The sequence below is a fragment of the Accipiter gentilis genome, chromosome 1, assembly GCF_929443795.1.
Source record: "Accipiter gentilis chromosome 1, bAccGen1.1, whole genome shotgun sequence".
Lineage (NCBI taxonomy): Eukaryota > Metazoa > Chordata > Aves > Accipitriformes > Accipitridae > Astur > Astur gentilis.
In genome coordinates, this window is record NC_064880.1 from 53,223,742 (window position 1) to 53,235,956 (window position 12,215).

General features: G+C 36.4%; 1 protein-coding gene across 5 annotated transcripts in view; it reads left to right on the top strand.

Annotated features, from left to right (window-relative positions):
• The window catches only part of RIF1 (replication timing regulatory factor 1), a 37,815-nt gene that overhangs the window by 14,174 nt on the left and 11,426 nt on the right, over positions 1 to 12,215 (top strand). For all 5 annotated transcript variants that reach the window (XM_049816443.1, XM_049816625.1, XM_049816536.1 and 2 more), the window contains 14 exons: positions 259 to 432; positions 684 to 794; positions 1,042 to 1,104; positions 2,045 to 2,145; positions 2,562 to 2,648; positions 4,322 to 4,395; positions 4,504 to 4,684; positions 5,765 to 5,872; positions 6,111 to 6,260; positions 7,746 to 7,845; positions 9,013 to 9,277; positions 11,022 to 11,064; positions 11,408 to 11,610; positions 11,788 to 11,887. In XM_049816443.1, coding sequence (XP_049672400.1) covers positions 259 to 432; positions 684 to 794; positions 1,042 to 1,104; positions 2,045 to 2,145; positions 2,562 to 2,648; positions 4,322 to 4,395; positions 4,504 to 4,684; positions 5,765 to 5,872; positions 6,111 to 6,260; positions 7,746 to 7,845; positions 9,013 to 9,277; positions 11,022 to 11,064; positions 11,408 to 11,610; positions 11,788 to 11,887 — 1,760 coding nt within the window. The remainder of the gene's footprint in view (positions 1 to 258; positions 433 to 683; positions 795 to 1,041; positions 1,105 to 2,044; positions 2,146 to 2,561; positions 2,649 to 4,321; positions 4,396 to 4,503; positions 4,685 to 5,764; positions 5,873 to 6,110; positions 6,261 to 7,745; positions 7,846 to 9,012; positions 9,278 to 11,021; positions 11,065 to 11,407; positions 11,611 to 11,787; positions 11,888 to 12,215) is intronic.

The window sequence follows — 12,215 nt, forward strand, 5'->3', positions numbered from 1 at the left end:
GTTTGGTGTCTGAGGGTTTGCAGTATTTGGAAAGTATAAAATATACTTTCAAAATACATGGTTATGACTGTGATGTTAAACCCTACTGAATAGGAATGCATGCATGGTATCTGGCTGACTACTAGCGGCCCCTTTTAGCCAACTCTGTTCTGTGATTTGTTCTTTTCCTGTTAGCTTTGGGATTTTGGTCTATTGGATCTTTCCTTTCACTTGATTGCAGGTGACGTGAGGCAATGTAATTTTTCTCCTCTCACTTAGGTCCTTACCCATTTGCAAGTCCAGTCACACCAAGGCTCAACTTGAATTCTAGTACAGCAGGAGTGGTGATGATTCCTTCCATTCAGCTTTTGGGAATTGAAATGCTGCTTCACTTCTTGATGGGATCAGAAGTTTTAGAGTTTGCTAAGCAAAACAAACTTGTACTTAGTTTAGGTATATGAGTTATATTTTTTTTTAAGTACTTTCATATAATCTAAAATTGCAAATTTTGTTGGATTTAAAGATGTCTACTAGAATGAAACGCTTTAAACATTTAAAACTGTTAGTTGACATCATTAATATTAGAAGTTGTTTTTATATTAAATTGTGTACATACACATAGGTACTTGATTATTTTTAAGCCTTATCTTACTGGTAGACTGCAAAATAACAGATTTACAGAAAATGTTTTTTTGTTCTCCTAGAGCCTCTCCAGTACCCACTGATCAGTAGCCCTTCTTTTTTTTGTAAGCATGCCAGTACGCTTATAAACGCAGTTCAGGATGGCTTTATTGCAATTGGAAAAGAAATTCCTGGTAAGAATTTAGTGGCGAAATTTTACTTCTTTTCTGGAAAACTAAGTGGGTGAGGGAAGTGTAAGAAGAAATAACCACTTTCTGTAATAGTCCAGTGTTACATTAAATAGAACTGGTCTGACTTGGTTTGAAAGCTTAGTCAGTTTTGTCTTACGTCAAAGTCTGTTTAACACAGTTTGTATTTTAACTGCAATTTTGTTTAATATTTTTATTACAAACTGAATAAAAATATTGTGCTATTTTGTAGATTGTATGCTGAATGTTATATGGAAGGACATAAATGGATATGTAAAAACAGCTATTGAATCAGGTAAAAAGTGTATTATTTTTATTTTTTTTAATTTGTCATTGCTGACCAGTTAGAGGTTTTTTTAAGACTAGACCTTAAGTAGTATTTGCTTCATTGCTGGTAAAGCTTGGTTTTAGGCATCATCAGTAGTTCTTTTTGAAGCAATAACTGATATTTTTCATGATGCCTGCGTCTTTGTGACAAATACAAAATCATACTGATCTGATCCAGTAAGCCTTATTAGGGAAAGCACAGTAGCGTATGGCTGCACGTGTACCACATGTAGTGGTAAGAAAGACATTAAAGTACTTTAACTGCAGTTCTTGCTGAAGAAATCTTACCATTTCCAAAAAAAGTAACCCCACCCCAAGTCTTTGGTATTGAGAAATTGAGACATGCACTGTGTTACTCAAATTAGTGTAAAGTCTTTGTTAATGTGACTATAGCTACCTTTTTTTTTTTCTTTAATTAAATTTTAGTTCATAGTAAAGTATAGTGTCTTTACTGATGTATGGAAGAAAGTTGTTTCCTGCTTTAAAAAAGTGTTCATTACTCTGTAAAGGCTTTGAAAGTCCAGACTATTCTTAATAATAATTTCTTATACTGAAAGATCTAACTGAAAAGTTAAGAGAAATGAATTGCATTGCTTGGATGAATGGAAAATTTCACAACTGTTATTTTAGTGTGTCAAAGTTAAGGTTGTTAATGATACGAAGGTGTTTCCACTTTACTAATAAAACTTAGGGGTTTTTTTATTTAAATGTTGAAGTTTCAGTTACGCTGTTCTTCAGAGCAGAGACTTGGTATCTGAATCTATTGAGTATTTGGTGTGGGTTTATAAATATACACAGAATTTTTTTGATCTTGCAGTACATTACAGTACTTGAATATAAACTTCTAAATGATAGTTGGAGTGACCATTACTTTGTTCTGCTCTAACTGTAAATATGCTTTATTCTAGGAAATAAGAAAGAAAAGCAAGGGTCAGAAGTACTTACTATGTTACTACAGGCCTTAAAAAACACTGTTAGATCAAATTGTCTTCCTGTGCAGAAAATACTGGTAAGTTGGGTGGGTTGTCTGGTTTTTAAATCTTATTTCTTTTTGATGGTCTAGATTTGGATTAGTAGCAGCCTTTTGCATCTAACTTAACAGAATGGTCTCTTTAAGAGAGACAACTTCCTGGTGTAAGCTGTAAGTTATGCAGTTCTCATCAGATGGCATAGTGTTGCTTAAGGGTTTCTTTCTTTAAAGGTATTTTTCATGTTTATCAGCAATGTTCACAGAATTGGGTGCATGGTTCCCCTACCCTAACCTTCTGCTTCAAAGGACAGTTACTTCCATGATGGATTTTTTGTCATTTTACTAAAGGGAAGCAATTGTTACAATTTTGCTTTTATTTGTGGTGTGACTTAAAATATTCTAGCCCTTGGGGAAAAAAAATATTTACATACCTTTTCTTCTTTTCTTCTACTTAGTCCCTCATTGATATTACTGTTAAGGAATTGCCTCCAAAAATATTGGGATCGCCAGCTTATCAGGTTGCTGATATGGACCTTTTAAATGTAAGTCTGACTTCATTCCAGACTTTGTCTTCATGCTGAAAGGTATCTGCACAAACGTGCCAAGCTTTGTAAGTCGCAAGATACAGGAAATTGTATTATTTCATGTTGCAGAATGCAGACTTGGTTTCCAGCCACTTCTGATGAGTAATTTAACTGTCTATCACTAAAAAGGGGTACGCTGAAAGTACTGTAATCATGAAAGAGGATTTCTCATGTTGAGGTCATGATTCAAAATACAGGTTGTAGATACTTTGCAAGGAGACTGCATAGTCAAACTGTGTAGTAACTAATTTACTGAAAACTGATGTTTTGCAGAACTGTTCTGAAGTCGATAGAGTGAAGTACTTAAAGGTGGAAAGTGTTACTCATCAGGAAAAATTAAATGCATAGGAGCAAAGCAGAGAATGTCATGCTAGACAGCATTATTTCAGAAAAAGTTCAGAGAACTAAAGCCTGAACTTACTGGCTGTAGTCTAGGGCAGAAAAAGCAGTGATATTTGTTAGTAGTGAGAACTACTGTTCTGCTGTGCTCCTAATAAGCCCTGACTGGAGTGCTGTACTGTGTTCTGTGTACTGCACTGGAAGGGAGAAACAGATGATAGCAGTCTGGAAAATAACCACAAAAAATAACCTGTGAGAAAAGGCTGAAATGAGACACCTTTTTTGGTGGTTTGGGGTTTTTTTGTGTGTGTGTTTGTTTTTGGTTTGGAGTGGAGCAGACTGAGCAGGAGCATGTTACCAGTTAGATTTATTAAAAGTTCAAAAGGTTTAGAGACTTTTAAAATTGGATGATGATTAGCTCTTCTACATCCACCAGTAGATAGAAGGCAGCTTGTTTATTTTGCAGCAGTGGAGATAGAGCTTTTTAGTCTAAAAAAACCTTTACCTTGTTAGCCAAGGAATGCATGGAATTCATTTGGAAGCTTTTAAAAACAGACACAAGCATCTGTGAAGGATGACCTAAGTGTAACAAGAGTAAGGGAATGCTTCAAGTCAAGTGAGCAGTATAAAACTTTGTGTACCAGAACTGGCTTAAGAGCTCAACTCTCAAAATTCCTACCAGCTTCCCCCCCATTCCCCCCCCCCACCCCCAAGTGTTTTATTTACATTTGGAGGCTTTTTCTGACTTAGGTACAAGAGTCAGAACTTTATTAGGGTGATTGAAGTTTTAATTGGCAGGTATTCAATGCACTTTGTTAAACACTTGAACATTAGCAAAACCTGAAACACTTGTGATAGATTTTAATAGAGGTTGTCCAAAAGATGTCGTACTGAAACCTGGAAATAAGCAAATCGCCTTTGGTTGCTCCATCTTGTTCCAGGTATCATAATATGCATTGATTTTGTTATGTACACCTACCTTGCTGTGTTGCACATCATTTCAAGGCAGTGGTGACTAAGTACTATAAAACTTGCAACCTTTTAAACAGAAAAATGTTTTGCTTCAACTATAGTATAATTGTTATTCTGCTGAAGCACCGTGATCTAGCAGAAGCTTAGGTTTCCAGCTTTCCCTCTCACTTTTATTTTGAAGTGTTAGAATTGACAATTTTTGACAACTTTTAATAATTGCAGAGTTCTTGGAGTTAAATGTAGGATATAGATCACATGAGGCAACCATTTCATTTGATCAATGTATATGTTGTTTTGACCTCTTGAATTTCTCTTACAAGGGAACACCAGCTCTGTTCTTAATTCAGCTGCCTTTCCATAATAACCTCTTGGAATGCTGTGTAACAGATGAGAGGTATGTGGTGGTGTTTGTTTATAACAACCTTCCCATAGAAGACTTCACAGAAGTTTTTCCTAACTTCAGCTGAAAAAAGTATCTTACCTACTTAACTTTCTTCCCTAGATTCTTTGTAATTCTGGAAACGCTTGTGGGTTATGTTTTGTCTGGGCCTACATCTCCACTGGCTTTCAGTGAATCTGTGATCTGCATTATTAATCAGAGTGCAAAGCAAGTGGAAAATAAAGAGCATCTTTGGAGAATGTGGAGTATTGTTGTTAATCCACTAACCGAATGGATTAATCGGGTATAGTGGCTTTTTGTTCTCTTCCCCATCTCCCTGGCCTTGCCCCCCATCCCCCCCCATCATCATCCCCCCCCCCCCCCCCCCCCCAAAAAAAAAAAAAAAAATCGCAGGAAAACTTTGTGCTGGTATTTCTTGTATTTTTAGGAATTGCATGTCTTGAAGTGTCAGTAAAATGAAATAAGCCCTGGTAGTATTTGTGAAACTGGAATGTGTGCAGCATGTTTTTTAAAAAGCCCCTAACTGGAGTATGAATGTTTGCAGTGAGGTGGGATGAAGGGCAGTAGTGGAGTAGTGATCCAGAGTGTGGTTTAAAGTGATTCCAGTCAATAAGAGTGATCACTCTTAGGTGCAGTGTCCAATATAGTGTTGGGAATGTTCCTCTCTTTTTTTAAGGTTATAAACAAGTTCATAGATGTGCTTCAAGCCTTCACTTCACGCAAGCAGCATAGTCGTGCTGCTACAAAGGATGGAAACCTGCCCTCCAGGACCTGTTAACTTTTAAATGCTGAGGCTTCTTTGCTTTATGTGAAAATATAGTAAATACAGAGTTGTGATGTTTAGGATGTAATTACAACAGTGGCTCTTACTAAAGTCAGACTTTTTGGTTGGAAGCCCTAATGAAAGGCATATAAACTGTAATATTCAACAGGTTCTGCAGATTACTTAACGTGAAATATATAGACTGTAATGTAGGGGTGGTTGAACTGATCCTCATGTAGTCATTAGACCTAAAAATCTTAGAATTTATGAAGAAAGTTTTAGGTGCTTTAAGTAGGTTGCTGTCATCGCTTATTGCAACTGAAAGAAGTAAAAAATATGTAAGGCGTTTTCTAACTGATTGGTTTTATTCTTGGAATTAAGTTATTTTGGAATTTAGAAACAGTGCTTTTTATCTCTTTAAATAGTGGGATAGTGGGATCAGCTTCAACTCTTGAAGGAACCGAGAATAGCTAATTTCAAAATGCCACTGGCAATTTACCTTGCACAGATCTTATGTATAAAGTAAATGTATTTACAACAGCCTTATTTGTCATCTAGATTTTGCAGCTTTGTTAATCAAAGATTGTTTTCTCATTGCAGACTAATGAAGTAAATCAGGGTGATGCACTGGAACACAACTTCAGTGCTGTTTATAGTGCATTGTTGCTACCCGTATTGCATATCTTCCCCTTTCAGGAATTTCCACAGGTAATGGTGAATGCATAATGTTGCTTAGACACAATACGGGTTTTATAAAAAATGTGAAGTACTATCTGATAATTTCAGAGTAGAGGTTGTTCCCAATACATATATACATTGGACCACTGCTCCAGGGTTGGATTTCTTGAGTTACATAGGTTTTGACAGAAGAAGAAAACTTAAAGCAAGTTTTTATCTCTATGCACAGATGTTGATATTTATAAACTTTTTCTTTCTGTTGTTAAAGCCAACTATGAAATCCTTGTTGCGCACTTGGTCGGACCTGTATAGAGCATTTGCTCGCTGTGCTGCTTTAGTTGCAACAGCAGAAGAAAACCTATGCTGTGAAGAACTTTGTGCCAAAATAATATCTGGGCTAGAAGGTGAAACTCCAGTAGTGAGTATAAACCAGTGATACTGAACTATATAAATACTTTTAGCAGATATATTTTAAATTAAATATAAGAACCTATTGTAAACTCTGATGTAGTACTTTATGTAACTTAAAATGTTTTGGGTGAGACTTAGATAAAGCTGTAACAAAATTCTTTTTACTAACGGAAGTTGGAGTTGATCTAGAAATCGATTGAAAGAGGAGAGTAGAAATAATTATCAAGCTTAAATATTAAAATAGCAGTTAAGCAGTCTTCGGATTTTTCTTCTAAGTAATAATGGTTTAGTGAATGTCATCATCACGGTAAATATGATTTGTCAGGTTGAAATGTGTGTGTGTATATGAAGCAAGTTCAGGTTGAATTCACAAATACCACAAAAACAGGCGTTTTTTCCCTACCAGGAAGGATGGTAGGGCAGCACTGTAGCTTTCAGAGGGCATAACTTGCTATATTCCTGGTACCGTCAACCTTGTACACTAAAATTTAAAGACTTTACCTGTAAAGCTTTTCAAAAGCTTTCTCTTTTATAAGAGGAAGCCTTTCTATTATCTGTCTTGCATGTTTGCAAGCCCATATCACATAGGGAGATAGAGTGTCTGTAGATGTCAGGGAACATTAGCTTTGGAACATAAAATCATTCATGCTTCAAAGTTGACTGTCTTTTGAAAAAATACCATGAAAGTAACAAACAAGAAACAGACAAGAAAGAAAAATGGAATTTGAAAATAGGGAATTTGGAGGATTTCATCATTAGAACTACTTTGGATGCTGCTGTATCCTGATGATTAACTTCAATTTTCAAAAATTAGTAATTCTTAAGCAAGCAATTATTAAGCAAGCAAGCAATTATTAACCAAACTTAAACAATTTAGAGTTTTGGTATGTAAGTTAGATTGAAACTAAACTGGTTTTGGCCCACAATATCAATGTTCCTTTTAAAAGCAAATTTTGTTTTATTTAGAAGAATTTGTGATGGATTGGAGGGAAAAAACCCCCAACCACCTTGACCCATCTTTTTATATGTACTAGAAATCAATCATGCTTCCCGAATGTTAATGACAGCCTTATTGTTATGCCTACAGTGGCTTTTCTGAAAGTCAGGCTTTGTGAGCTTAAGCACACACTGACGTTTGGTGACGTGTTTTGCTAGATGGCTAGTACCTTGAACCTTAATACTTTGATGCATCTTCCTAAAGCTAACACCTTCTTACAGCTGCCTATTACTGTTTTGCTTCTTTAGATGGTATATATGTTTATGTCTTATTTGCATAGAATGGGAAGACTCAATCTTCAGCTTTTGTAAATCTTTGTGTGTGTGTGTGTGTGTTAAAATGTAATCTTACCAGAGTCTTAGCTGATAATGCAGGCAAATTTGATCTACTTTTAAATGTAAAAGCTGTTTGCATTGCTGTCCTGAATGGCCAACACTTTTTTTTTGTCACTGTTGCTCTTTTGGGCTTTGCTCATGACTTCTGTTTCCTCTTCAGATGTTATCAATGATGGATGGTCTCACCCATATTATGTCAGTTATGGTTGACTGCATCAACTTTGCACCATATGGTACTAAATATCAGCCAAAAAATAGATGTAAGACAATACTTCAATATTGGGGTTTTCTGTGTCTTTCTCCCAGGGTTGGTTGAAAATTAGAGTTGTTGTAGATGCAGAAGTGATGATTGTAGGATATCAATGGTCTGTATATGCTACACATACTATCTAAGCACTGAAGGGATTGTCCAAAAAAAAAAAATCATTAAAAAAAAAATACCCTAAAAATATCTAGTGTGCATATTTGAGTATCACATCTCTTCTATTTGTTGAGCAGTTCAGTAGTTACTGTATAGCCTGGCAAAATGCATCTGAAACTGATGTAAACGTTGAGGCCACTTTATTTTTCATTTTATTTCACTGTAAAACACTGCTGGTTTCTGAAGTTGTATTTGATATGTTGGCTATGATTTCATTTTTGCATGTGAAATCTGCTGCTTTTGCTTTGTTCAAACATAATCTGAAGCAGTAATGCTTGGTCATAATCCATAGCCTAATTATATAATACCTGCCTAAAATGATGACAAACTCTTAACATTTGCAAGGCTACTGCTCCTGAAGCTGCTTTGTGTAAAACAGTCAAGAATAGGTTTAACAGAAGACAAAAGGTCATTGTATGTAAAAATGTTCTTTGTTTTGTTTCCTACTACTGAAGTTGAAGAAATAATTTAAAAAATAGCCTCATTCAATATAAAACTTGAAGTGATTATAATTTCTCTGCCCCATATGAATTTGTTAAAGTAGTAAGACATTGTGTTGGACTGCTGAAAGAATGAAAAGCTTTAGTTAGAAAAGTTGATGAGGAAAACCATGATGGAGACTTCACTTACAAACAAACAAATTAAACTTGATACTTCCTTCCCTCCTCCTCGCCTGTTCTAGAATTCATGCATATCAGCAAGCATGTGTAAGAGTGGTTGCTGTCTCTTTGCAAGCAGGCATTAAAGATACTTAAAAGCATAGTCATTTGTCTTACCAACCATAAATATAAATAAGAGGAATAGGAGTCATATCTGTAGTGGTATGATAAAATTATATATTAAAAAATTTATGTCTTCTATTAGGTCTGGTTTTAAACTAATTGTATGTAGATGCAGTTTGGGAATTAAAGTTCTGTTTCTCTTGTATACAAAAAAGTTCAGATGTGTTTTGTTGTAATGCATGTTGGTTAGACAAGAAAAAAATTTAATTTTTTTTTTATGTTAGCTCCACAGACACCTACAGATTGGTCTAAGAAGAAGAAGGAACCCCTTGGAAAGCTTGCCTCTCTATTTAAACTGCTGGTGATGTTACTAAACTCTTTCCATGTGCTCAGTTCCAAAGAAACCTGTTCTGAAACATTGGTCTCTGTCGGTCCTTCAATTATTGCTGTTCTTCACAACATCATCAGCCACGTTTCATTGCCTTCAGTGATTGGGACTATGTTTGCAATTTTTTCAAAACCCCTGGCAGTGTTTTATGAAAAAACAAAGTGAGTATTTTAAGAGTGGTTGGAAAACTGGATTCATTGTATTGCTGCACATTGGTGAAATTTTGCATGGTCTGTAGCAAGCAGTGTATTTGAATATAGCTCAGGGTTTTTCAGAGCTTTGGCACTAATATGCCAAGAATTTTCAGCTCCTGCCAAGTCTCGCCTTTGAGAACACTGTGTATTTTACTTTATTCAGCCCAGCTAGTAGGTGCTATTTTTGTAGCGCGCCCAAACAGTGCAGAAAGGATGGGTCTCTACGGTAGTGGCTGAGAACTTGCTGTTTTCTACAACTGCTGCACAACACAGGCGCTGGGACCGAGCGTGTGGTGTACCTGAGCGGAGGCGGCTGCCAGGAACAGCCTGACCGGCACGTGTGTCACCCTAGAGCCCACGGCGCAGCCCTGCCCGCCTGTCGCTTTCAGTGGGATGCAAAAACACGCACGTGCGAGTAGCAGTCTGCATTGTAGTGCTTTTCTGTGGAAATAAACCCAAACCTACCTAGTTGTACGTGAAAGGAGACCTACAGGACTTCTGAAAGCTTGGCATTTAAAATTGTCGTGTCTCTAGAGTGAATGTGTTGTCATTTCTGTAAGACTGAAGTGTTTGGTTTCCACGTGCTGTTTATTTTCACTGTGGTGAAGGTAGTTATTACCATAATTTGTTTTCTAGTGGGCAGGAACTGCCTAATGTTTTGTACGAAATAGAGAAGTTGTAATTAGTTGATGTGCACTAAAATCCTGTAGGTTTTTAAGCAGAGGGAAGTACTGAGAAATACTTGCTTGTTGCTATGCGCTTTTTTCTTTTTTTCATATGCCTTTGCTTTTTTAATTGTTGTAGGCTTCTCTTCCCAGGACATAATGGAATTATTAGGGACTTGGTGGGAGGGGGCTGGCAGAGGCTTGTCTCTGATTTGCTGATGATGCAAGAGATGTACACTTTGCTCAGGATAAGGAAAAGAAATGGAGTACAGCTTTGAGTGTTTTGGGAGGACAGGACAGGTATAGGATGCTGCCAGTCAGCTTGAAACTTGAAGCAGGACTGCTACCACTAACCTAAAATTCACCAGGAGTCCCTGTCTTGGAGGCAAGAGGCTGCTTGTTCTTGTGTAAGGTTGAGCTGAACACCACCTCTCTCCATCTCCCATCTTATCTGCCTTTGAGCGTTGTCTTAGAATTATTCATTAAAAGGCAGAAGTGAGTGTTGGATATATGTTTTTGAAGGAAGGCATGTGCAAACAAATAGAAGTTCCGGAACCTCTTCAGGTTGGAGGTCACAGGCTTGTAAAATGGATTACTAAATGTAGTTTTCTCACATTTTTCAGGGTGGTGTACCTAGGGATTTATTTACATGAAATTACTGAATTTAGGTGCTACTTCAGCTTTTTAATGCAGATATTTATGGGGCCTGGGAAATCTGTTTGGGGAGAGGGTTAAGAGTAACATAAGGCAGTTAGAAGTTACTTCATAAGAAAACTTTAAGTTTGTACTAATTACTACCCATCTTTCCATTAGTTTCTCTTAAAAGTTAGCATATAAGTATCAGTGGGGGATAAAGGATAGGCTTACTTGAAACTATTTACGTCAGGAAATTTTTTAATTGCCCAGTGGGAGGCTAGTTTCACAACATTAATTCATCAAGTTGTATACTAAAACTAGTGTGCAGTGCTTGAGTGCATTATGTGTTTAGTTCTTATGCTTGGGATAAATGAGATGGCAAAATATAACTTTTTTGTTTGTTTTGGCAGGCTTGCTGATGTACCTAAAGTATACAGTAATCTTAACAACAAGGTAAATTTGCTAGATAAATAGCTTGGGTTTGGGAAAATGTGTGACACTAGTTTTGCAATTCAACCTGTATTCTAAAAAAAAAAAAAAAAAAAAAAAATTGAAAAATGTAATGAAGGTAGACATTTAATGTTTAAACTTATTTTTTTACTAAAAAGGTAGCTGAGGGGAGGACCATTAAGCTTAGGTATTAGACTTTTCATGTGGTGTGGTGTTTAAACTTGTTTATTCAGGCCATACTATTCTATGGGATAATAATGTTTTGAATAATGTTTTAAGCTTTTAAATAGTGAATATGTGCAATATTTGAATTAAATAAAAAAACTTAGTTTCTTCTCTCCCTCAGCTTGAAAAACTACTGGCCGAAATTATCCTGTGTTTGCAGTCTCACTGCACTGGCTCTTACAATAGTGAACTGCTAGAGCAGCTTTCCCTGTTGCTCTGTGTAATGTTTCAGCATAAGAGCAAACAAATCCGCAACCAGTGTGCCCACTTCTGGAATACAACATTTGCTAAGACTACATCACTAACATATCCTGAAGAGTTAAAGTAAGATACTTTTTTTTTTTTTTTTTGGAAGGAAGAGATCTTGGGTTAAGTACAGATGAATTGGTATTGTTCTGGTTACCATTTATATTCTGCTTTTTATGCAAGCCGGAATATCTGTTGGTCTTGTGTGCCTTCCTGCCCCCTGCCGTAAGTTTAAAAATCTTTTTTGTTGAGCAGATCTGTGTTAAGCCAAGCCAAAAAGAAAATTCCACTCTTGCTGCCTGGTTTTGAAAGCATCGAGGTAGCTGAAGACTGCAGCGGCCCCTTCTCTGATGTGGTGGGTATTTTGTTGATCCCGGTGGGTGCTTCATTCTGTGTAACTTCATGGGAACTGTTCAGAAGGTAGCAGCAAGGTCAGTTTTGATTTCTACTGTGATTAGCCTGCACTTGCTTTGTGTTTAGAATGATAAACTATGCTGGCTAAGCACTGTCAAAAGACTGAGCTGGTTCTTAACAGTTTATGCATTTTAAATTTGGGGTTCTATCAGTTTGTTTGAAATAATTAATTTTTTAAGTTGTCCTCTACATAATTTAGAGGAAAATGGGAGTGTGGGACAGTTTAGTTGTAGAAATTAATACATCTCAGGATGGGTTTGTGAGCTTGG